This window comes from Siphateles boraxobius, unplaced genomic scaffold (genome assembly GCF_051911475.1).
Source record: "Siphateles boraxobius isolate OS27281-9 unplaced genomic scaffold, OSU_SipBor_1 77, whole genome shotgun sequence".
NCBI classification, from domain to species: Eukaryota; Metazoa; Chordata; class Actinopteri; order Cypriniformes; family Leuciscidae; genus Siphateles; species Siphateles boraxobius.
In genome coordinates, this window is record NW_027509205.1 from 19,359,194 (window position 1) to 19,385,590 (window position 26,397).

Sequence of the window (26,397 nt, forward strand, 5' to 3'; positions counted from 1 at the left end):
GGGGGTTGTCGTCTCCGTGGTGAGGGGTGATGGTGGGCTGTGCTCTGGGTCTGGTAGCGTGACATTTGTACGGTGCAGCTGGACAAGGCTCCTGTCATCCTCTGCTTCGCCCACAGTGTATGCAGATCCATTCATCCACATTGCAAAGTTGTTGTAAGCCTTAAGGGTCTAGCAGGGATTGCCGCGCTGCATGATGAAGCAGAGATCTTAGTCCAGTCCACACCGAAATCCCTCCATTAAATAGACGCTGTCGCAGGTGGCATGATGGCAGATGTCGAGGTACTCCTCAAACATATACTTTCAGGTCTCTGCTATACTGTTACAAACAGTCACTCCTTTCAGAATTTTGTTGCCCCTCATAGAGCAACGTTAATGGAAGCAATACCCATATTAGGTCCTGGGTCTGTTCTTCTGTCACACTCGGTCACAGCAAACAGATGATGAAGAGGAAGATTAGGTTACGAGTCTTAAATAACATATTTAGAAGGTAATCAAACAAATACGCCAGTTCGACCACCTTGCTTTTTTTCTTATCAGCCCCCATCACAAAATGCTGTTTTGGAGAATTTTATGTCTCCGCATTCAAAGAGATTGGACCGGCACTTGCATGCCCATGATGCATTTCAAATATGGCCGCCGAGTAAAATAACTTGTCTTAAAGAGACTTTGGCTTTATGTGTGAACAATTAAATTCGAAAGGTTCATATTCTAAATAAATTGTTGGCATTTAAGCTCCAGCACTTATTTCACTAAGGAAAATTTGGAACTGGTAACAAGTGGTTAAGGTTTGACTAGTAAGCATGATCCAATAAGCTGTAAGATACTGTAACTACACAATCTCTGTAGGGCAGACATGAATATTCATAAAGGGGGCGATAACGCATGTTCCAACTCCCAATAAAGCCCTCTTAAAGGAATATAAATACACGAGGACATCTTAGGATGACACTACCTTCTCAATTTCATCCAGATAACAGTCAACGTAGTCTCTGGGGTTTGACGGGTCTCTCTCCTCCTTGTGTTTTCTGAATTCCTCCTGCAGGAAGGGCTGAAGTTTAGACATGCTTGCGAATACTGTCTGGTGTTTTCCTGGCAGCAACGACATGAGGGTGGGAAACTGATTATATAACTGTAAAGAGACAAAGAGAGGACAAAAACATTTTCAAGCAATGCAAATATTTAAAAAGCACTACTATTTCTCGAATGAAACTGATGTTGTTAACACTTGTCAATAAAGCAAAATTCTTTTTTATTTTTAGATTGTTAGCCTTGTGTATGACATTAGGCGCATTTCCATTATAGATTTGCGCAAAACTTTTGTGTTTCTTTTCTAAATGTCGACACCGACGTTATGCGACTAAAATGTATTTTTTTCCTCTCGCGATAAGTCATTCAAAAATAATAGCGACAGATGTTGGTAGGTTTACGTATATCCCAGCCACTGCACTGGCCATTATTATTTATGGAAGGAGACGTATGTGTGTTATCCAAGCATTAAAGGTACGGAAAGACCCTTATACTGTACAGCAGCTTGTGTTTCTGGGTGTTTCTCCCTCATATCTGCTTTGAGCTTTTCATTGTGGCATTTCTTTGATGTTTAGAATTCAGAATTTAGAGGTTTAGTATTCCTGTAATTCTTTTGTCTTTTATGCATTTTATAAAGAACTCGGTCTCGTATTCTGTCCAAACATACCGGGTGATCTATGTCAATTGCCGTGTTTCCATTGGGGGTATTTTCAATTCACAATTTCAATTTGCGCAATTTGAAGGGTAATGGAAATGCGGCTATTGTGATATCATGGTGAACTCGTACCCGGCCCCAGTTTGAGATGGGAAGCTGTAACATGTCATCCGCATACTTCTGCATCAGATGAAACTGATGATCATCATACTCAAACCTGTGACCAAACACCAACCCGCTGATTATATTAGCCACGGCACTGGTCACAAGATGCTGAGGGTCAAATGGCAAACCTAGAAACACAACAACTAAATTTTATTTCCTGGTTATAATGCATTTTCAGATTTTAAAAAAGTGAATTCATTCTGTTACCATTTCTTGAGTTTAAAATGAATGACAGCAAATCTTGCTAGTGAAGAGAATAAAATGGTGTCTGGCAATAAAATTATGCTCACTGACCTTGCTCAGTCTGTACAGAGTCACAGAGATAGAGACACTCCTGTAGGACAACGTTTTCTAGAGTTTTCTTCCCCACACCAAAGTATTTTAGTGTTGCCAGAGCAAAACGCCTCTGTTGACGCCACATGTGCCCACTTGACATAATTAGACCTATAAAAAAAGAATGATGTTTGGTTATGTTTAAGATTTTGCCAGTATGTGAATCAGATAGGTGCAATATAACTTTTTCTCCATCTGTACCTTTCCCTTTACTGAGCTTGTCATTCACAGGGAAGTGCGGCCGGTCTGTGAAGATGTCTGCCTGTTCCAAAAATGCCTCTTTGAAAGTTTTGTATCCAGTGAGCATAATGCTGGGCCGGTGTCCTAGATAAAAAGTGCTCACATCTCCATACCTCTCAGCAATCTGTTCAACATAATCTTCATGTTATACATTCACATAAAATAATTTTACATATTTGTATGCATCATGAGACTTACTCTCTGAAAGGAGCCCAGTGGATCACTAAAGCCTATATTTATAAGGTTTCCAACGATAGGCAGAGGGAAGGGTCCTGGCGGCATGTTCTTTGACTGAACATCTCGCAAGTGTTTCACCAACAGCAGCACACACAGAAATATCAGGAGTCCCTGAACATCCATCCACTGACCCATCAGCTGTGACAACACGGACGCCATGCTTACTGAGACCAGAGAGACAATTACACACAGAAACACGTATAATGTAACATGATGTTTCTGTTTCAAATAAACGCAGACAAAAAAAGTCCATCTTGTAGTAAGCCTGAATAGTGTTGCATTGACTATAGGTGTCTTAATGAGGTCACCAGGAAGGTAACTGGGTCGTCATGGTTAACTTCCCTGGACCTGCGCCCTGGCTATTGGCAGGTACCACTTCCTACCAATGCCAGGCCAAAAACTGCTTTTTGTACTAGTAGGGGGCAATGGCAGTTCAGGGGGCTCTGCTTCGGTCTCTGCAATGCACCGCCTACTTTAAGCATGGCGATACACTGGCAGGGTTTGACGGTGGGGACTATAGGAGTAGAGGACTGGAGGTGGCTGCAAGACGAAGATGCGGACCTACAGCCAGTAATCCATTGGGTCCAAACTCAGCAGCGACCTCTGTGAGAGAAAGTAGCCCTTCTCTCTGTCTTGTTTTCTCAGTTCGCTACAATATTATGGCCTTTTTCAAAGTCTTGATTTTGTTTTTGGGCTCTACTAGAAGAGATTTTCATGGTAAAATGTAAGCTGATTAGTAATGCTCTGATTAGTCGTCTGGAGCAGTGTGTTGTGATTGGTCAAGCGCTTCAAATTTGTTTGGGAAATGTCCCACCCCTTACCATAACCATGAGTTTCAACACACTACTAACTAACTCAACCAGACCCCGCCCCTTTACTTTGCATATGCCTTGGGTGGGAATTATTAATATGGAATATTGTGGCATGTTCGTTCCCGGAAGAAAACTCAAGACTACAATAGAGGCGTTTCAGGGAGTTCAGAAACAGTGCGCACTGATATAAAGTGTAGCTGCCATCAAAGGCAATGGTTCACAGTTAAAATATAAATATATGAGGTTGAAAATCATATGATTGAAATAAATGCTTCATGGCCAATAAATAATAATTTCATGTTCATTTCTTGTGTGAAAAAACTTTGTGAGAAAAAAGGTGGAACTTATTTTTTGTTCCGTGTGGAATTTATAATTTGTTGTTATGGGGACGCTGTTTGAGTGCACTCGCTAAGATCATGTGCTGCGGCTCGCGAGTCTGGTTTCTGAAAGCCCTGGAAGATTGAAAAAGTTATCCTAAAAAAGTTTATTGAAAAAGTTTTGTCTGTGAAGTGTGAAGTTTGACTCCCATCTAAGTTAACACTCTCGGGTTCATGCGGCCAATGAGGTATATTTTTCTTTCTTTGCCATTTATTTGTGTTACGTGACTGTGTTTGTAACAAGCCAATTAAGATATTATTTTACATGGCATCAATTTGTTTTATTTCTTAGTTTTCTATGTGATTCTGTTTAGTATTGTCTGCAAGTATGTCAAGAATGTAAGGTTAATTTATGTGTTTCTGTGTTGTAATTTATAGCAGTTCTGACAGCAATGTGGAAGTGAGCTTGTAAAGACATGTTCGACGACTCTGTCACCAAATAAATGCCCGTTAAAAACCCAGGAACGACTTGAGCCTTTACTAAAACTCGAGGGTAGTAACATAAAGAATAACTCCCTTTGCAGTGACTTAGTAAACTTTGCAACTTTTTCACACAGAAAATAATTGAACGTAAAAAAGCATACTAGGTCCTATTTAAAGAGTAACTAAACACTAAAACAACTTTTTTTAGATACTTATCTGTAAGAATGGAGCTTCATGAATGCTGTTCATTGATTCGAGTAAATTTTTTTACATTTGGGTATAAAGTGTTTTACTTTTCAAATATATGGTGTAAAAACGTCTGAGTGCTGCCCTCTTCAGGTTAAACGGAAAGCTCCTGCAGTAGGTGTACTCTCTGACGTAGAATACTCTCTGACGTCACTTTGTCACGCCCTTGGTGCGAGCTCACCACGCCCTTGGCAGCCCCTGGTATAAAAGCATCTGGTTCCATTCCGTCAAAACTACTGTATCGAGTCAGGAGTTGCAATTACGAGTATTGAAAACAGATAGATATATATTAGCATATAGTTAGCATAGCATTTATATAGTTATTTAGATTATTTTGTGTAGCCTAGGTAGTTAATCTCGCCTATCGCTCCAGTGTGCAACCTGCATTTTACGTGGGATTGCTTCTCCAACGCAATGGAGGTGGAAATGGGCTTCTCCACACAGCTCGCGCTGCCAAACGCTGCGGTTCCTGCATGAACTCCACCACCGCAGCGGCGTCATGATGTGAGTGAGCATATATTTTTAATCACAATTTATGTTCCTTCTTATTAGGCTAAAGTTAATCCTCTGGTGTCGACAAACGCGCCGGCGCGATTTGCTGATAATTTTTTTCACATAAGAGCAAATTATAATTAACGTAATCGTAATAATAATCCTGGAAAAAATTACCTCAAAATGACTGAATATAAGAATAATCGGATGCTGATCGCGATGCGGGAGTTAAGACCACAGTTTGAGCTGGTGTCCACAGACAATTCACCCTCCTCTACTTCAGTTGTAGGTGGGGGAGAAAAGTTCTCGACTTCAAATGACCGCTCTGTTGCAAAGCTACTTGCGTCACTCCATTTTAGCTAGTTTGACAGCAGCTGTCACTGCAGGTCTCAGGTGCACGCCCCCCGCTCAGCCCCGCCCTCGGTTCGTCGCCTCTATCTCCGCTGGGCTCTGCCCACTTTTCCAGCATTTTTCAAATATTGCCAGTGGGTGGAGTCAGGCTTTGACCAGGGGTTTAGTTACCCTTTAATTATTTTCAACATTGATAATAATAATAAAGAAATCAGGAAGAACTCAGGCCTGATAAATCAATAAGAATAATAATATTACACCCTTGACCTTGTAAACACAACTGTTGTAAGTTATAAATGTTTATCATGGCAGCGCCTGTTGCAGCTGATGTAACGTTATGAAGTGGCCTAGTTTCTGTTGTTTACTGTTATTATTGTTAGCAGGTCAATTGTTTCACAGAAAAAGTCACCTCCAACGCAAAGTAAGCAGAAAAATACAAACGCTTAAACCGCTAACAGTCCTATCTGAACTACAACTACAACTACAACTGAAGCAGCATCGTTAATGTCAAATAATCGCTACACTGCAAGCATGTTGATAAGGATATCTGTTCTTACGATAATGATGTTTATTTATCAAACTATGGACGGTCGTGGAAATATATAAACGTAGCCTGCCCTACAGCCAAAACTGTAGGAGTCTTTCTGCAAGGAAAAAAACTGTGCAATGTTGTTGTGATGACGTCATGGCGCGTCCACCCATAAACATAATAAATGTAACGTAGGGGGCGACCAAGATGGCCGAGTAGGTAGACGGTTACTGTCGAGCTGTGCAACCGAAAACTTTGAATACGGTTAAAAACAACCTTTCTGTTCGGACCTTATAATCATTTATAGTGCTTAACGCTAAAGGAACTTTGTGAAGAGGATTCAACCTTTGAGATGTCGACCCGCGACAATAAAAGACCGTTGAAAAACCCAAAAGCAAAGTTGACAATGCCAACAGGTGATGCTAGCCACGCCGCCTCAGGAAGAAACCCTCTAATTGATAACATTCATGACTACACGACTGGCTCGGTGATTTTGCCAGTAATGGAGGATCTTATGGAAGAATTTCCTCCTCTGTCTCTGTCACCCAGACAATCTCCAGCTCCTAAAAAAACGATGCTTTCTTCCAAGATAGAAGACGTAGATGTTGTCGCTTCCCTGTGGAAACTAATAAATGAAAGAATGGATGAACTGGCGTTGCAGCTAGATGGTGTTAAAAAAACTGTGGACTTCGCGTGTGAGGAAATAAAATATGTGAACAAACGAGTGGGCACTCTAGAAAACAGGATGACTAAAGAGGAGAGTGGCATGGTCACACACCAGCAACAGATCTTCCACCTGGAACGGTACTCTCGGAGGTGGAATCTGAGGCTCCTTGCTGTCAAAGAAGATGAAAAGAACGATGTACGCCAGATTGCCATCGAGATCAGTCAAGCCGTTTTACCTGAATCCAAAAAACGCATTCGGGACACTGTTGACACTGTGCATCGCAACGGCGCTAAGCTCCCTAACAGCAGCAAGCCCAGACAGATTCTCATTCAATTCATCTCAAGGGTGACCAGAGATAGCCTATGGAAAGCTGCAAAGACGTCACAATTTCTCAAAGAAAACCACTGGAAGTTTGCAGAGGATCTCTCAAAAGAAGATAGAGAACGACGGAACAAGTTATGGCCCATCATCGAAAAGGCGCGCAGCAAGGGCAAGAAAGCTTACTACGTTGGATGTCGTAGTGTTGGCCAGAAGAATAAGAGAGGTATTAGATGATATTATAGACGAAACTCAATCTGGTTTCATGAAGAATAGGCATATCTCTAATAATCTCAGACTTGTTCTTGACATTTTGGATTACTCAGATCTGATACAGGATGACTCATTTATCCTCCTCTTAGACTTCTACAAAGCCTTTGATTCTATTGAGCATGAATTCATATTTCTCTCTCTTAAAAATTTTGGCTTTGGTGATATGTTCTGTAATGCTGTATTGGCCCTGCGTTCAAATGCTAATAGCTCCGTTAGAATGAAATATGGCACAACGTCAAGATTTAATCTTAAACGCGGGATCTGACAAGGATGCCCAATCAGCCCTTATTTGTTTTTACTTTGCATGCAAATTCTTGCCTCTCATATTTCTAATAGCATCATGAAAGTTATTAGCATAGCAGGTAAAGAAATACTCATTAGCCAACTAGCTGATGATACGACAATTTTTCTTAAGAATGCCAGTCAGGTGCCTATTGCTTTAAAAATTATTGAAGAATTTTCCACAGCTTCTGGCTTGACCTTAAATTTAAGCAAATGTCAATTATTACCTGTCAGAGATTGTAAGGATCAGAATATTTGTAAGATTCCCAACCGAGAGGAAGCAAATTATTTAGGCTTAATCATTTGTAAAGATGAAAAGAAAAAATTCTATTAAACTTTCCACCGCTTATTAAAAAAACACAAACCAAATTAAATCAATGGTTGCAGAGAGACCTAACAGTAAGAGGGAGAGTCTTGCTCTCAAAAGTAGAAGGCTTGTCTCGACTAACATATGCAGCTCTTTCTGTTCATGTAGAGAACAAAACTTGTAAGGATATTGATTGTATGCTATTTAACTTTCTTTGGAAGAATAGAACACATTACATCAGGAAAAATGTCATAATGAATAGATATGAACATGGTGGGCTAAATGTGTTAGACTTTGCTACCCCAAACAATACCTAAAATCAACTGGGCCAAACAATTTTTTAAAAATCCTGTTTCTATTTGGAATTTTATTCCTAACTTTATATTTTCTAGATTTGGTGGTTTGAGTTTCATATCAGGCTGTAATTACAATGTAGACAAAATACCGGAAAAGCTCTCTTTATTTCACAAACAAGTTTTGTTAGCATGGATCCTCATATATAAGCACAACTTTTCTCCCCATAAATATATTATATGGAACAACCGAGATATTCTGTATAAGAATAAGTCATTGTTTTTTTCTAACTGGAATGAGAAACAGATTATTTTAGTGTTTCAACTGTTCAATAGGGATGGACAACTTATGTCTTATACAGAATTTGTAAACACCTATAAGTTTCCAGCCACACCGAAAGAATATGCAATGGTATATTATGTTATACCTTCTGGTGTCAAATTCTATTTAGAAGTGTTGATTTTAATTTCTCTTCTGTTCCTTTCTATAATCCAATCGACTCAGATATAGGTACAATTTGTCTGACCTCTTCTAGAAATAACAATAAATATGTACGTTCTTTGTTTCAGAAAGAAGTGATATCTGTCCCACATGTTGTTTCATACTGGAATTCTTTTGTAAATGATATTAACTGGAAAAAAGTATGGACAATTCCCAATAAGTTTTTTGTTAAAAACAAGGTCAAAGAAATTTCTTTTAAAATTATCCATGAGTACTACCCTGCTAACCACTATATGATGAAATTCAAAAGGTACATTGATGTGAACTGTTCTTTTTGCGGAAATCACCCTGAGACCACCCAGCACCTTTTTTGGATCTGCACACACTCCACAACCTTCTGGAAGGACTTCTGCAGCTTTATTATGAAAGAACTTTACAAGGACTTTACTTTGAAGTGGGAAAATGTTGTATTTTGTTTTTTTAGAAAACAAAGTAAAGAAGATATGTTCTTTATTATAAATGTACTAAATGTGCAAGCTAAATTATATATCCACAAATGCAAATATATAAAACAAAAGCCGGCCTTTAAACATTTTCATTGTGATATGTTATCATATATAAAACTAATTAGTGGTCCGTTGAACAAAAAGGCTATGAAAACGTACTCGGTTACTAACGTAACCTCGGTTCTCTCTAGAGAGGGAACGAGTACTGCGTAATATCTTACGCTATGGGGAAAACCTCTTTTCCACGAGATATTGAAGCCAAAAATTATCCTTTAATTTTGATTAATGTAAAACGCTGTGCGGCAGCGTGCAGACATAGGCAAGACGGCTCGCGCGCCTATTGGCTGCCCTGCGGCAACAGCAGCAAGCCTATCGAGAGAGGCCCTGCGTGACGTGACATCCAATGGGGGTGCTTCGCGCCCATTTCGTCGCGTCCCGCCAGAATAGGCGTGGCCTTGGCCTATAAATACGCTCGACAGGCTGATACAAACTGGTTTTCAACGCTGAAGCGAACCAGCGCTGTTGTATGCACGGCAAGATACGCAGTACTCGTTCCCTCTCTAGAGAGAACCGAGGTTACGTTAGTAACCGAGTACGTTCTCTTACGAGAGTATCTCTCGTACTGCGTAATATCTTACGCTATGGGGAACACAATGTAAGACGCCGTGCGTACTGGGATCCGACACCAAAGTCCCAAGGGCAGTAGCCCGGGGCTCATATAGTGCATAATCACCGTAGACTCACAGAGAGTCGGAGAAGAGAGGCTACCAGCATCATTCCCCACGAAATAGCATCCCATAGGAGCTAGTTATGTCAACAGTATATCCCGCAGACAGGGTGAACGCGTTCAGCCTGAACTGGGCAAAAATACGGGCTATTCAACACCCATGGAGCTGTTCCATCGATCAGTGAGCGATACTCAATCAAAACTCAGCATTCTGCGCCGGCGCAGCGGGACAGATAGTACTGAATTCTAGACCGACAGCAGCTTGGCCTGTAAGGCGGGAACTTCTAGGTTATAGAACCTTATAAATGTAGACGGCGAGGCCCAGCCCGCCGCCATACAGATATCATGCAAGGAAATCCCACTAGACCACGCCCACGAAGAGGCCACGCCTCTCGTGGAGTGCGCTCTGACACCCAAAGGACACTGCAGGCCCTTAGAAGTGTAAGCCAGCGCTATGGCATCGACTATCCATCTGGATAGGCTCTGTTTTGATGCGGCCAGTCCCTTGGAGCGTCCGCCAAACAAAACAAAGAGCTGCTCGGTCTGCCTGAAGACAGACGAGCGGGACACATAAGCCCTCAGCGGCCTGACGGGGCAAAGGAGATTAGCATCCGCTTCCTCATTGTTCACCGGGAGGGCGCACAGGGAAATAACCTGGGCCCTGAACGGTGTGTTGAGGGATTTTGGCACGTACCCGTGCCTTGGTTTGAGTATGACTTTTGAGTCATTAGGCCCAAACTCAATACGGGACGCGCTTACTGAAAGCGCTTGCAAGTCCCCCACGCGCTTCATTGAAGCAAGAGCCACAAGAAATACCGCTTTGAAAGACAGGTGCTCCATGTCTGACAAATGGATTGGCTCGAATGGGGCACCTTTCAGGGCTTCCAGAACCGTAGAAAGGTCCCACATAGGGACTGAGGGAGGTCTGGAAGGATTCAGCCTCCGAGCTCCCCTGAGGAATCGCACGACGAGGTCGTTCTTCCCCAGTGACTGGCCAGACGTCGGTTTTGCAAACGCCGCTATGGCCGCCACGTATACTTTGAGCGTGGACGGGGTTCTACCCTTATCCAGCAGCTCCTGAAGGAAGGAGAGCACTTCCGTAACCCCGCAGTCTACGGGTGAAAAGCCCTGAGCTTGACACCAGGTAGAGAACACTGACCATTTCGAGGAGTAGAGCCGTCTAGTAGACGGGGCCCTAGCCTGCGTGATCGTGTTTAACACTCCCTCCGGGAGGTTAGCGGGTACCCGTTGATGGCCCACACATGTAGGGACCATAACTCCGGGCGAGGATGCCAAATCGAGCCCTTTGCCTGAGAGAGGAGGTCTCTCCTCACCGGTATCGGCCACGGGGCAGTGCTGGCCAGCTGCATCAGGACTGGGAACCAGGTTTGGTTCGTCCATAGCGGAGCCACGAGCAGCACTGGGCATCCATTTTCCCTGATTCGTTCCAGCACTTGAGGCAGGAGCGAGACGGGGGGAAAAAGCATAGAGGGGGCGTCGGGGCCATACATGGGCCAGCGCGTCCCTGCTCTTGGAGAAAAAGTTCGGACAGTGAGCGTTTTCCTGGGACGCGAACAGGTCCACCTGCGCTCTGCCGAATGTCTCCCACAGCAGTTGGATCGTCTGCGGGTGCAGCGACCATTCCCCTGCTGGGACATTGTTTCTGGACAGTCTGTCTGGTCCCAGATTCAGGTGACCAGGCACATGCGCTGCTTTCAGTGAAAGCAGGTTGTGCTGAGCCCAGCCCAGGGAAGCGTTTCGTCAGCCTGTAAAGGCTTCGGGACCTGACGCCGCCCTGGTGATTTATGTACGCCACCACTGACATGTTGTCCGACCGGACTAAGACGTGGCGGCCTTTTATCTGGGGACAAAAACGCCTTAGCGCGTTGTCTACTGCCAGCATTTCTAGACAGTTTATGTGTAGGAGCTTCTCCCGTTCTGACCACTGGCCAAAGAACGGTCTGCCCTCGAGCAGCGCTCCCCACCCCGAGGTGGAGGCGTCCGTGGACACCACCATCACACTCGAGGGAGTCCCCAGACTCACGCCTGACTGGTACCAGTCGGCTTTTTTCAAGGTTTCAGAGCCGAGACGCATTTCCTGTCGACCCTGAGGCGAAACAGACCAGCGGCCCAAGCCCCGGGCGGAACTCGTGCTTTCAGCCATAACTGCAGTGGGCGCATGCGAAGCAGGCCCAGCTGAAGTACTGAAGATGCTGAGGCCATGAGGCCCAGCATTTTCTGAAACCGTTTGAGCTGGACTATAGAGCCGCGGCGGAAGGATTTCACGGCGCGCTGAATGTTCAGTCCTCGCTCCGGCGACAGACGTGCTGTCATAGACAGCGAGTCCATCACTGTTCCCAGAAGGGAGATTTTCTGGCTGGGAGACAGCGAACTCTTCGCCCAATTGACTGTGAGACCCAAATTCTCGAGATGCTTGAGTAATGCGGTCTTGTGTTCTATGAGCTCTGATCGTGATCAAGCTAGAATCAACCAGTCGTCCAAGTAGTTCAAAATTCGCATGCCCTGAAGTCTCAGGGGTGCGAGAGCCGCGTCCATGCACTTCGTGAATATACGGGGTGCTGGAGACAGGCCGAACGGTAGGACTGTGTATTGATATGCCTGGCCCTCGAAGGCGAATCTCAAGAATCGCCTGTGACGTGACGCAATCTGTATTTGGAAATAGGCGTCTTTCAGATCTATTGACATGAACCAGTCTCCCTGGCGCACGTGCGCGAGGATTTTGCTGGTTGTCAGCATTTTGAACTTGCGTTTCAGAAGCGCTTTGTTCAATTGTCGCAGATCTAGAATGGGTCTGAGACCCCCGTCTTTTTTCGGTACCAGAAAATATCTGCTGTATACACCCCCTTCGCTCTGAGATAAAGGTTCTATGGCCCCTTTGCTCAGTAGTTTCGCTATTTCGGTTCGAAGTAGATGAGATACTTCATTGTCCACCGTGGTTTCGACACGCGCCGTGCAACGGCGGGGACGTCGAGCGAACTGTAGCGAATAGCCCCTCTTTATAGTGTTCAACACCCATTCTGATACCCCGGGAAGCATTGCCCATGCATTCGCGTGGATAGCTAGAGGCAAAATGATATCCGGGCTCTGGCCGCGGCACAGCGGCGGCTGCAGAGCTTCGGTGTGTTGAGACATGAACACTGTGTTTAAAGTGTGCGAGGCGGGGGGCGCGCCGATCACGGCGGGCAGCCTGTTCGCACTCGCTTTCTCTATGACAAATTGTGGAGAGAGAACGAGCGGGACAAACCCCGTAGGGTTCAGCGTGTCTGTGAGTGAATGTGGGCGCGGGACAGCGGGCACATTTACTGCACTGAAAACACCGTCGGCTTGCGCTGACTCAATATGTGTTGGTTTCGTTTTTACAGAAACCGTGGGACACGCACTGTGTAGTGTTTGTGGACACTGTGTCGTGGGCACATTCACTACGTTTGCACAATCGACATGACTCGATTTTATTTGTGCTAGCCCTGAACTGTGGCGGGCTGTGTCTGTGTGCGGGAATGGGCACTGTGACGTGGGCATTCTTACAACACACATAACACCATCGGCTATGGCCGGGACACCAGAAAATACACTCTTTATTGGATGTATCTGGGTCGCCGTAAAAATCGCGTTAATGTGCAGGCAAGCGGGCTGTGGTACCGGCTTGTTTACTGCGAAATACACTGGAACAGTCACATTGTTTGGAACTGAACGAGCGAGAGGTTTCGGTGGAGTCTGGCCGTGGCGAGACTTAAACACCGTGGGTCTTAGCTGACTGTATGTGTGTTGGTTTCGTTTTACAGAAAACGTGGCACATGCAGTGTGTAGTGTTTGTGGGCACTGGGTTGTGGGCACATTCACTACATTTAATGCACAATTGACATGAGTCGATTTAATATGTGCGAGCCCTGCACTGTGGCGGGCTGTGTTTGTGTGTAGAAATGAACACTGGGCTGTGGGCATTTTTATTACACTCAAAACACCATCGGCTGTGGCCGGAATACCAGACAATACATTGCTTATATGATTTTTCTGGGTCGCCGTGGAAACAGCATTTGTGTGCAGGCAAGCGGGCCATGGTACCGGCTTGTTTACTGCAAAATACACTGGAACAGTCACATTTTCTTGGAACTGAACGAGCGAAAAGTATCAGTGCAAGTCTGGCCGCGGCGAGACTAAATTTTATCTGCTGCGAGAGCTGGGATCGAACACGGGTCTCCCGTGCGATGGCTGTAGGTTTCGCCACTGAACCACAGGGGGAAACGACAAAAGCTTAAAATAGCTCGAGCACATAATAGAGCGTCATCACAGTTTTGTGTGTGTTGGCGTTTGTTTGCATGCGTGCGTGTTATACAACAGGCTCATTGCTGCAATATTGACATTTTCAGCCGCTCAAACTAAGAGGAACTGAGAAATGTTTGAGAAATGGAGATTGGTCCGGCCTCGGCGGGACTAAAAATACACTCTATCCTCATTTCGCCGATGACGCATGCCCACGGGGGGCGGGGTAGCTTTCTTATAACGTAAAGAAAGCTAGCCGCGGTTTAATGCTGGCCCGTTTCCCTGACGACTCGCGGGCAGAAGGGGGAGATCCACAGAGCTCGCCCAATCCTCACTGTCCGACGCGGGGATATAGCAGCTGGCCTCCTCTACAGATGCAGCTATCTCGTCGTCATTAATGGCGGAAGCGGCGGCGCGCGGCGGCCGTTGTCCGTCAGTGAGCGACTCGATTGAAGCTGGTGAAGCTGGCGGGCGAACCGGCGAGCTTTCACGGCTGGAGAAGGATCGGGGACCCGCTGAGTACGGCGCTTTGCGGCGCGGCACTACAGCGGGCGGGAGTCTCACTCACCATGGCAATAGCTGGCCTCCTCTACCGATGCAGCTATCTTGTCGTCACTAATGGCGGAAGCGGCGGCGCGCGGCGGCCGTTGTCCGTCAGTGAGCGACTCGATTGAAGCTGGTGAAGCTGGCAGGCGAACCGGCGAGCTTTCACGGGCTGGAGAAGGCTCGAGGACCCGCTGAATACGGCGCTTTGCGGCGCGGCACTACAGCGGGCGGGAGTGCAGACTCGGAGAGAAAATGCCAGGCAAGTCCTCAGAGTCACCATGGCAATAGTTCCACAGGAACGAAGCGTCTTCAAAAAGACGCTTGCTCTTTTAGAACAGATACAAAACAGAGATAGAGTGTGAGTCGCAGCGGCGAACACACACTCAGCAGTGAAAAGGATATGAACGCCGGAAAGCGTAGCAGGTACGGCGGCTGAAGGCGGCGAGGTGTAGGCCAGCGACTTCAGGCTCGAAGGCTCGTCCCGCAGAAGGCTTACAATCAGACGGCGCGGCTTCTCACTCCGGATCCAGCGATGCAGTAGTGCTTCGCTGAAGAGTTGAAAATCAGTTTGTATCAGCCTGTCGAGCGTATTTATAGGCCAAGGCCACGCCTATTCTGGCGGGACGCGACGAAATGGGCGCGAAGCACCCCCATTGGATGTCACGTCACGCAGGGCCTCTCTCGATAGGCTTGCTGCTGTTGCCGCAGGGCAGCCAATAGGCGCGCGAGCCGTCTTGCCTATGTCTGCACGCTGCCGCACAGCGTTTTACATTAATCAAAATTAAAGGATAATTTTTGGCTTCAATATCTCGTGGAAAAGAGGTTTTCCCCATAGCGTAAGATATTACGCAGTACGAGAGATACTCTCGTAAGAGAACTAGAAATATTTGTATAACTTACAATTTGTTTGAATGTATGTGATGCCTATCCCCCGGGCAAGGGTAATATTAAGTTTTATGTTTTGTATACTTTGTATACTGTTGTTTACGTTTGAGCAATAACAATAAAAATAAATAAAAAATACATAAAAAAATAAATGTAACGTTATATATATATATATATATATATATATATATATATATATATATAGTTTTTGTCTGTAAAAATGTCTGAAGATTGACTCCCATCTAAGTTAACACTCTCAGGTTCATTCGGCCAATGAGGTATATTTTTCTTTCTTTGCCATTTATTTGTGTTACGTGACTGTGTTTGTAACAAGCCAATTAAGATATTATTTTACATGGCATAAATTTGTTTTATTTCTTAGTTTTCTATGTGATTCTGTTTAGTATTGTCTGCAAGTATGTCAAGAATGTAAGGTTAATTTATGTTTTTCTGTGTTGTTATACCAGTTCTGACGGCAATTTGGAAGTGAGCGTGTAAAGACATGTTCGACGACTCTGTCACCAAATAAATGCCCGTTAAAAACCCAGGGACGACTTGAGCCTTTACTAAAACTCGAGGGTAGTAACATAAAGAATAACTCTAAGTAACTTTGCAACTTTTTAACACAGCAAAGAATTGAACGTAAAAAAGCATACTAGGTCCTCTTTAATTATTTTCAACATTGATAATAATAATAAATGTTTCTTGAGCAGCAACTCATCATATTAGTATGTTTTCTGAAGGACAACATGTCAATTTGTGGTGCATGTTTTATCTCACATCTGAAGAATCAGTGAATGTCTGACTAATAGTCCTGAACTTTCAAACACTGCATTCAGAACTAGGACATGAAGCTTGTCAGAGAGAAAATACTCCTAATTATCATACAGGTTCCATCGAAGAACTCAGGTGATGTAACGTTATGAAGTGGCCTAGTTTCTGTTGTTATACTGTTATTATTGTTAGCAGGTCAATTGTTTCACAGAAAAAGTCACCTCCAACGCAAAGTAAGCAGAAAATTACAAACGTTTAAACCGCTAACAGTCCTTTCACGTTTAAATCCACAACGAAGTAAAATTTGGACTTTAACTCGCCTGAGTTTAAAGCTCAAGCACAACTACAACTGAAGCAGCATCGTTAATGTCAAATAATCGCTACACTGCAAGCATGTTGATAAGGATATCTGTACTTACGATAATGATGTTTATTTATCAAACCTTGGACGGTCGTGGAAATATATAAACGTAGCCTGACCTACAGCCAAAACTGTAGGAGTCTTTCTGCAAGGAAAAAAACTGTGGAATGTTGTTGTGAAGACGTCACGGCGCGTCCGCCCATATACATAATAAATGTAACGTTATGTAACGTATATATATATATATATGGGTGTTTCTGCAACTACGGGCACTTTTAAGTCCCAGCAGTGAAATTTTAGATTTATGTTAAAATTTATCATTTGATGTTTCATAAATATATCCACAGTGCCATTACACACCTTGACAAAAAAATTATAATTACTGATTAATGTGATTAAATAAAATATTATGAAGCATTTATAGCTCAAAAAACTATTTTTGTTAATGTCCCACACCTGTGGTCTCAATGTTGAGATACAAAAAATAAGCTAATTTAATTACAATTTGACATTATTTCAAATGGAATTGTTTAATATACAGATTCATTTACAGCATCTTAAAATTCTTTATATTATTTACTGATCATTTTTATGATTTTTTTAACTAAATGTGCCTGTCCCACACTTTTGAGTCCTTACCGCAACAATAAAAAAAAAGCATTTATTCTATAAGCATTAAATTTTATCGAACACAAACAAGTCTAGTTTCTATGGAAACAGAAATTATCACTTGAGCACATCGCTGACAGACTGGGCCACCACACTACCTCACGCCCGTTTCACACATACTCCGTGTGCAGTATGTATGCGGTGCGTGCTGCGGTGCGTATACGGTACAGGAGCTGCACGGGCACGCGCTATAGTGCTTTCACATATGCTGCGTTTCCAGTGCGCTACTAATCCGCAGTTTCTGTGTGCCACAAAATCAAAAATGGCTAAGTAATATGATTTTAAATCCAAACGTTAAATTTGACATTGTTTAACCCATACAAAAATGTAATATATGGCCGTATATGTACTTATATTTTAAATAGCACGACATATATTTATAGGCTACATACACTCACCTAAAGGATTATTAGGAACACCATACTAATACTGTGTTTGACCCCATTTCTCCTTCAGAACTGCCTTAATTCTACGTGACATTGATTCAACAAGGTGCTGAAAGCACTCTTTAGAAATGTTGGCCCATATTGATAGGATAGCATCTTGCAGTTGATGGAGATTTGTGGGATGCACATCCAGGGCACGAAGCTCCCGTTCCACCACATCCCAAAGATGCTCTATTGGTTTGAGATCTGGTGACTGTGGGGGCCATTTTAGTACAGTGAACTCATTGTCATGTTCAAGAAACCAATTTAAAATGATTCGAGCTTTGTGACATGGTGCATTATCCTGCTGGAAGTAGCCATCAGAGGATGGGTACATGGTGGCCATATAGGGATGGACATGGTCAGAAACAATGCTCAGGTAGGCCGTGGCATTTAAACGATGCCCAATTGGCACTAAGGGGCCTAAAATGTGCCAAGAAAACATATCCCACACCATTACACCAACACGACCAGCCTGCACAGTGGTAACAAGGCATGATGGATTCATGTTCTCATTCTGTTTACGCCAAATTCTTACTCTACCATCTGAATGTCTCAACAGAAATCGAGACTCATCAGACCAGGCAACATTTTTCCAGTCTTCAACGGTCCCATTTTGGTGAGCTCTTGCAAATTGTAGCCTCTTTTTCCTATTTGTAGTGGAGATGAGTGGTACCCGTTGGGGTCTTCTGCTGTTGTAACTGTAGTGTTACAAATTTATTATATGTTTAATTGAGGTTCCCATACAATAGTATATAAACTGAGACAGTTTCGTATACTGAATTCAGCATTTAAGGTTATGATGATTATGATGTTTGCTGTGAAACAGTTTTTCCAGTAAGAGAGTCCGGCAAATCCTGTTTTTTCTGTATCTGGCAGATTGGCTCTCTATCCAGCCTGATATTCCTGTTTCTCTCTATTGTAAGCAGATTACTGAAACTTTGGTAGTTTCACTGTTTGAATAGTTATGCTGATTGGATTGGAATTGGTAACACTCTCAGTATAGGGCAGGTTCCTAAACCGGTATACATCATTTACATACTTTGTTCATCACAATGTTAAGCCCTGCCCCTAAAATTTTTATAAATTGCAAGGGAACGTTTCCCTTGGTCAGACTTGGTGACTACAGCGATGCCACAGCAATAAAGAACTCTGCTTAAAAGATACCCCCAAGTCTCCTTGTCTTTCGCTTCTAAGTCTTCTACACTGAAGAAGGAAAAAGTTTACACCATAACCCATCCGCCTCAAGGTTGTGCGTGTTGTGGCTTCACAAATGCTTTGCTGCATACCTTGGTTGTAACGAGTGGTTATTTCAGTCAAAGTCAGCTCTTCTATCAGCTTGAATCAGTCGGCCCATTCTCCTCTGACCTCTAGCATCAACAAGGCATATTCGCCCACAGGACTGCCGCATACTGGATGTTTTTCCCTTTTCACACCATTCTTTGAAAACCCTAGAAATGGTTGTGCGTGAAAATCCCAGTAACTGAGCAGATTGTGAAATACTCAGACCGCCCGTCTGGCACCAACAACCATGCCACGCTCAAAATTGCTTAAATAACCTTTCTTTCCCATTCTGACATTCAGTTTGGAGTTCAGGAGATTGTCTTGACCAGGACCACGCCCCTAAATACATTGAAGCAACTGCCATGTGATTGGTTGATTAGATAATTGCATTAATGAGAAATTGAACAGGTGTTCCTAATAATCCTTTAGGTGAGTGTGTATTTGACTTATCTGAGAACACAATATATGCCTGCAACATATATGAACATTTATGTGTCCAAACATGTGAAGAAAATATTTGAGTTCATCCTTAAATGATACCATATATCTGCTTATATTACAGTAGGCTATAGTATTGGTTTCTCGTATATATGGACAACATTATGTATAAATATGTGACATACATATTTGTTTCCCACATATTTAATAAATGTATGTAAACATACATGCATGTGATACTGATGCATTGAAATAAGTACATATGCGTCTTACATATATTTAACATTTACGTGCATATACGGGAAAATATGGCACTTACATGAAAACGGCATTTTTTTTTTGCTAAATTTTTAAATATATCTTTCATATACATCTATGTGTCACGATAGACGGATTCACTGGTTCCTTCTTGTCTTGTGTTTATGTTGTTGTATGAATGCACGTGTGCTAGAGGCGTGTGTAAGAGGCGTGTCTGTATGTCATTACCTGATCCGCTCCAGCTGCCCATCATCACTTCACCAGCTGCAGTCGATCTCACCATGTTACTTATACTCACCGCTGTTCTCTCATCTTTGTCAGATCGTTGTTTGATGTTCCCCTGTCTGGTCTTCTGGTTCGTGTCCTGCCTGGTGTTCCTGTTCGTCGTCTTCCTTGTGGAAATTGTCGTCTCACCGTCTGTCTGCACTTCACCGGATTTGACCATCGAAGTCCCTGCGTCACCATCCGACTTACTGTTCTGGACTTTGTTACTTTCCCAAATAAATTGTTGAACTCGCGTTTGCTTCCTGTCGTCAGTTACTATGACACTATGTGTTTTATATATATGAATTTTGCATATATTCTCATATAGGCAGCAGACATGCATGGGCACTGACATTATATATGTAATTTACTTATATTGACATAGGGCCTATATTACCTTTCTGTATGGGAATACATTGAAACAGTATGAATATTTATTTTAATCATGATTCTTTGTTTTACATGTAGTTCTCTTAAGAGAGGTTCTCTCGTATTATGTAAGTATAGCTTACGCTACGGGAAAGATTCATCTTTTCGAGATATTGAAGCCAAAAAATTATCCTTAATTTTTGTATCCATTGTCAACGCAGTGCCGCAGCTAGCAGACCTTGAGCAGGCTGTCTAGCTTGCTCATAGGCTGCCCTGCGGGAACTGCTGCAGCCTACCAATGAGCCCGACGTGACGTCACGTCCAATGAAGGGCGGTTGCGCCTTCACAGCACCGAAGCCCGCCAGAATGGGCGTGGCTTAGCGTATATAAGCAGGCTCGGAGGCTGAATTCTCTGATTTTCATCTCTTCAGCGAGCTCTACGCTTCGCTGGATCTAGAGAAGCCGCCGCCGCTGTCGAAACAGCGACAAGTCAGCTAAGGACAGGAAGCCGGCTATCTTCGCCACCTTCAGCCTTCCGTGCCAGCTACGCTATCCGGCGACGTATCCTTTCTTTACTATCTAAAAGAGCGCGAAACGTCTTTTTCAAGATGCCTCGCTCCACTTGTGGCTCGTGCAGAGCCCCTTTCAGCGTCGGAGACCGCCACGTTATCTGCGCTCTCTGCCTGGGACCGGACCACGCTGCTCTTGCCCTCTCTACCGGAGGATGTGAGCACTGTGAAGAGCTTCCAATTTCGACCCTGCGGGCTCGACTCGAAGCTTCCAAAACTGAAGCTGTCACTCCGCCCTTTGTGGGACCGCGCAGGAAGAAGCGCCGTTCCCAAAGACCTCCGGAGCATGCGGCCGCTGCGACACGCTCGCCGGAGTGCCTCGCCTTCTCCGCCGCGCTTCACCGACGTGCAACCGCCGGCTACGGCCCGCTCTGCCCCCGCGTCTGACGATCAGGCGGAAAGACCCGCCGCTATGGACAGCTGTTCTATCCTGGCTTCTGATAGTGAGGGTTGGTCGAGTTCTCAGCACTCCACCGCCTCCTCGACCCAGTAATCCGGCAGGGCCCGCACCGGAGTGGACGCTCAGTTGATGCGCCTCCTCTTACAGGCCGTTGACCGCCTCGGGCTCGAGTGGTCGCCGCTCAAGGAGCCCGCGCACAACAGACTCGACTGCTGCTTTCTCCAGAGTCACCGCCGTCGAGCGCCCGCTGCCAGGCCTGCACCCTTCCTTCCAGAGCTACACTCTGAGCTTTCGAAATCGTGGAACGCTCCATTCTCCGCGAGACTCCAATCCTCTATCTCCGCGTCACTCTCCCAAGTGGACGGCGCCGCCGAGAAGGGATACAGCTCGATCCCCAGGGTTGAGGAAGCGATTGCTGCACACCTTTGCCGCCCTCCGAGAGATGGGGCTCAAAGCCTGCTTTGCCGTCTAAAGCCTGCAGGACTACATCCTCTCTTGTCGGTCGAGCATACGCCGCCGCCGGACAAGCAGCTTCCGCCCTGCACTCCATGGCTGTCCTACAGATCCTACAAGCCGATCTCCTCCGTGAATGGGACGAGAAAGGCCCGGATCCAGCTGCCGCAACGGACCTGAGAAGCGCGACTGATCTTTCCCTTCGTGCTTCCAAGGCTGCAGCTCAAGCCCTAGGACGATGCATGGCCTCGCTGACTGTCACAGAAAGACACTTATGGTTAACGCTGGCTGACATGAGAGAGTCTGAGCGGGCTGCCTACCTCGACGCTCCTCTCTCCCACTCTGGTCTCTTTGGCCCTGCAGTGAACGGAATCGTCGAACGTTTTTCTGAAGTTCAGAAAATCTCTCAGGCTATGAATCTGTTCTTGCCCCGTCGCGCTAACTTCGCTGCAGGTCGCCCACGTGACCGGCCGGCTGCACGAGCCACTACACAGCGCCCAGTTCAGCCGAGACAGTCCAGCCAATCTTCGCAGCGACAGGGCGGCTGCCCCAGATCGCGCTCAGCTAACCGCAGCAGACCGCACCCCCCACGTGGGCCGCGGCCAAAGATCACGCTGAAACCTGAGCAAGCGAAGTCCTCCTAGCAACAGTGAGAGAGAAAAGACGGTTGGGTCTCGCCGCGGCCGGACCACCGTCAAAGCTTTTCGCCCTGTCAGTCCCCTTAACACAGGCTACTGCAGTGAGTTATTTAGCAGCCAAAGAGTCGGTAACACAACCCGCTCTCCTGCACACAACCGCCGTTTTTACAGCGAACCAGAGTAATCTCAGAAAGAGCATTATGTCTGGTCATCCGGCTCACGCCGACGGTGTTTTATGTGTAGAAAAAGTGCCCACACCACAGTGCTCACCCCTACACACAAACACAGCACTCCCCGTGTCACCCGCAGAGCCCACTCTCATAAAGCTGGCAAATGCCGCTAGAGTGTTAACTGCAGGAGATGTGCCCACATGTCCGTGTCCCCATCTACTATCTGCCCGCTCTGTTACACGGCCAAGTCACGCACTTCACAAAGTGCAGGCTCATATCAATCAGGTTGTGGATGTCTCGTGCCCGCTCGCAAGCGCTCACGCTTACTATCAAGCACTTCTCACACAGCGCCGCGTGTGCACCACGAAGTGCAGCCTTACATGAGTCAGAATATGAACGTAAGTCTCATGCCCGCTTACAAGCGCTCACGCTTAAGCCTGTTTTATGCTTCTGCGTCGAATCGACGGCGTACCCCCGTAGACCCCTCTGCGTCGCCGCGAACCCCTCCGCCGTAGCTCTCCGTGCACCATCAAAAAATTGTAACTACGCGTCGAGGCGACGCAGACCACAAGGGCTGTGATTGGTCAGATGCACCGCGATGCAACTCAACCTGACCCAACCATAAAACGGCCACGACGCCGTAGGAGTGACGGCGTAGCTACGCCGTGGAGTTGATGCAGAAGCATATTGAGGCCTTTACTAACATGCACTTCGCCCACGGCGTTAGACGCGCGTCACAAAGTGCAGCCTCATACCGGTCAAGCTATGAATGTAAGTCCCGTGTCCGCTCACAAGCGCCCACGCTTACTAACATACACGCCGCCCCCGGCGCCGCTCGCGCATCACAATGTGATTGTAAAGCGCTCCCCATTCACAGCTATCGGGATGCTATACATGAATCAGCCTGCTATTGCTGTCAGCGAGCCGCCCCATTCAAGCACAGAGAGCGCGCGCGCCGCGCTCATTCCTCCGGTCCAGTTTCTCGAGCCCGCACAGCGCGGCGATCAGAACCCGGAGGTCATTCTACCCCTAGCTGCACATATAAAAGCATGGTAAGCGATTCCAGGGGTATCAGAATGGGTCCTAAGCACAATAAAGCAGGGCTATGCGTTACAGTTCGCTCGCCGTCCTCCACACTTTCGAGCACGGACCACGACGACAGTGAAAACTACTGTGCAAAAGGGCCAAAGAACCGGTGCCGCCTTCTCTGAGCGAGTCAGGCTTTTACAGCGGTTATTTTCTCGTGCCCAAGAAGGACGGGGGTCTCAGACCCATACTAGATCTGAGACATTTGAACAAAGCTCTTATGATAAGACCGTCCAAAATTATTAGAATCAGACAACTCTTCGCACACGTTCGCCCGAGAGACAGGTTTATATCTCTCGATCTGAAAGATGCCTATTTTCAGATTCACATAATACTCCGTCACAGGCCGTTCTTGAGATTCTCCTCTGACGGACAGGTTTATCAGTACACCGTCCTGCCGTTCGGTCTGTCCTTAGCACCCTGCACATTCACGAAGTGCATGGACGCGGCACTCGCCCCCCTTGAGAAATCAGGGCATGCAAATTCTGAACTATCTGGGCGATTGGCCAATAATAACCAACTGCAGAACCGCAGAACCATTACGTCATAACAGTCTGAGGACCACAGCGCCAGCCCGACAGTCTGAGGGCGGAAGTGGGCGGGTAGCAGTCCGATGCCGGAAGTGTACGGAGTTCATGTTTAGACATGTGTTTAGACTAGACAGTAAAATATTTTTAGACAGTAAAAGATAGACAGTAAAAGGTTTAATTATGGCAGAGCACACAAGGAAAAGAAGAAGAGAAAGAGGTAAAAAGAAGTTATAAATTTGATATGGATCATGCAACATACTTAACATAATAACGTTACGCTTACAAAATACAAAACGGCTCTGTACTGAAATGTTTTTTTTGAAAGGAAGTATTTTGAAACGAAGTATTTTGTAAGTTAATATTTAACAATATCACAGTATCACTTTGTTGGGTTACATATTCATGGTTTGTGATTTAATTAGTTGTCAGCGTTGACCAGTCACGGAAACTAGGGACACAAGTCGGTTCTGGGGCATTTTGAGTTATTCATAGAATAGGAATGGGACACCATCAGCCACCAGCGCTTTTCATACTACTGGGACCCCATTAGCCACCAGCACTGTTCATACTACTGGGACACCATCAGCCACCAGCATTGTTCATACTGCTGGGACACCATCAGCCACCAGCAATTTTCATACTACTGGGACCCCATTAGCCACCAGCACTGTTCATACTACTGGGACACCATCAGCCAGCAGCACTGTTCATACTACTGGGACCCCATCAGCCACCAGCACTGTTCATACTACTGGGACACCATCAGCCACCAGCACTGTTCATACTACTGGGACACCATCAGCCACCAGCACTTTTCATACTACTGGGACCCCATTAACTTTTCATACTACAGGGACACCATCAGCCACTAGCACTGTTCATACTACTGGGACACCATCAGCCACTAACACTGTTCATACTACTGGGACACCATCAGCCACCAGCACTTTTCATACTACTGGGACCCCATTAACTTTTCATACTACAGGGACACCATCAGCCACAAGCACTTTTCATACTACTGGGACACCATCAGCCACTAGCACTGTTCATACTACTGGGACACCATCAGCCACCAGCACTGTTCATACTACTGGGACCCCATCAGCCACCAGCACTGTTCATACTACTGGGACACCATCAGCCACTAGCACTGTTTATACTACTGGGACACCATAAGCACTGTTCATACTACTGGGACACCATCAGCCACCAGCACTGTTCATATTACTGGGAAACCATCAGGCACTAGCACTGTTTATACTACTGGGACACCATCAGCACTTTTCATACCCCTGGGACCCCATTATCCACCAGCACTGTTCATACTACTGGGACACCATCAGCCACCAGCACTGTTCAAACTACTGGTACACCATCAGCCACCAGCACTGTTCATACTACTGGGACACCATCAGCAACCAGCACTGTTCATGCTACTGGGACACCATCAGCCACCAGCACTGTTCATACTACTGGGACACCATCAGCCACCAGCGCTTTTCATACTACTGGGACCCCATTAGCCACCAGCACTGTTCATACTACTGGGACACCATCAGCCACCAGCATTGTTCATACTACTGGGACACCATCAGCCACCACCAATTTTCATACTACTGGGACCCCATTAGCCACCAGCACTGTTCATACTACTGGGACCCCATCAGCCACCAGCACTGTTCATACTACTGGGACACCATCAGCCACCAGCACTGTTCATACTACTGGGACACCATCAGCCACCAGCACTTTTCTTACTACTGGGACCCCATTAACTTCTCATACTACAGGGACACCATCAGCCACTAGCACTGTTCATACTACTGGGACACCATCAGCCACTAGCACTGTTCATACTACTGGGACACCATCAGCCACCAGCACTTTTCATACTACTGGGACCCCATTAACTTTTCATACTACAGGGACACCATCAGCCACAAGCACTTTTCATACTACTGGGACACCATCAGCCACTAGCACTGTTCATACTACTGGGACACCATCAGCCACCAGCACTGTTCATACTACTGGGACACCATCAGCCACCAGCACTGTTCATACTACTGGGACACCATCAGCCACTAGCACTGTTTATACTACTGGGACACCATCAGCCACCAGCACTGTTCATACTACTGGGACACCATCAGCCACCAGCACTTTTCATACTTCTGGGAAACCATCAGCCACTAGCACTGTTCATACTACTGGGACACCATCAGCCACCAGCACTTTTCATACTCCTGGGACCCCATTATCCACCAGCACTGTTCATACTACTGGGACACCA

At 45.6% G+C, this 26,397-nt stretch overlaps 1 protein-coding gene across 4 annotated transcripts in view; it reads right to left on the reverse strand.

Moving 5' to 3' along the window:
- Positions 1-26,397, reverse strand: part of cyp2ae1 (cytochrome P450, family 2, subfamily AE, polypeptide 1) — a 65,423-nt gene that overhangs the window by 11,067 nt on the left and 27,959 nt on the right. The window contains exons 1-6 of one of the 4 annotated variants that reach the window (XM_077218607.1): positions 16,607-16,766; positions 2,618-2,820; positions 2,381-2,543; positions 2,141-2,290; positions 1,814-1,974; positions 953-1,129 (exon numbers count right to left, since the gene is read on the reverse strand). In XM_077218607.1, the coding sequence (XP_077074722.1) occupies positions 953-1,129; positions 1,814-1,974; positions 2,141-2,290; positions 2,381-2,543; positions 2,618-2,815 (849 nt within the window). In that variant the 5' untranslated portion in view covers positions 2,816-2,820; positions 16,607-16,766. Of the gene's footprint in view, positions 1-952; positions 1,130-1,813; positions 1,975-2,140; positions 2,291-2,380; positions 2,544-2,617; positions 2,821-5,914; positions 6,016-16,606; positions 16,767-26,397 lie in introns of those variants that run through there. The other 3 variants (XM_077218608.1, XM_077218610.1, XM_077218609.1) reach the window with 3 other exon arrangements.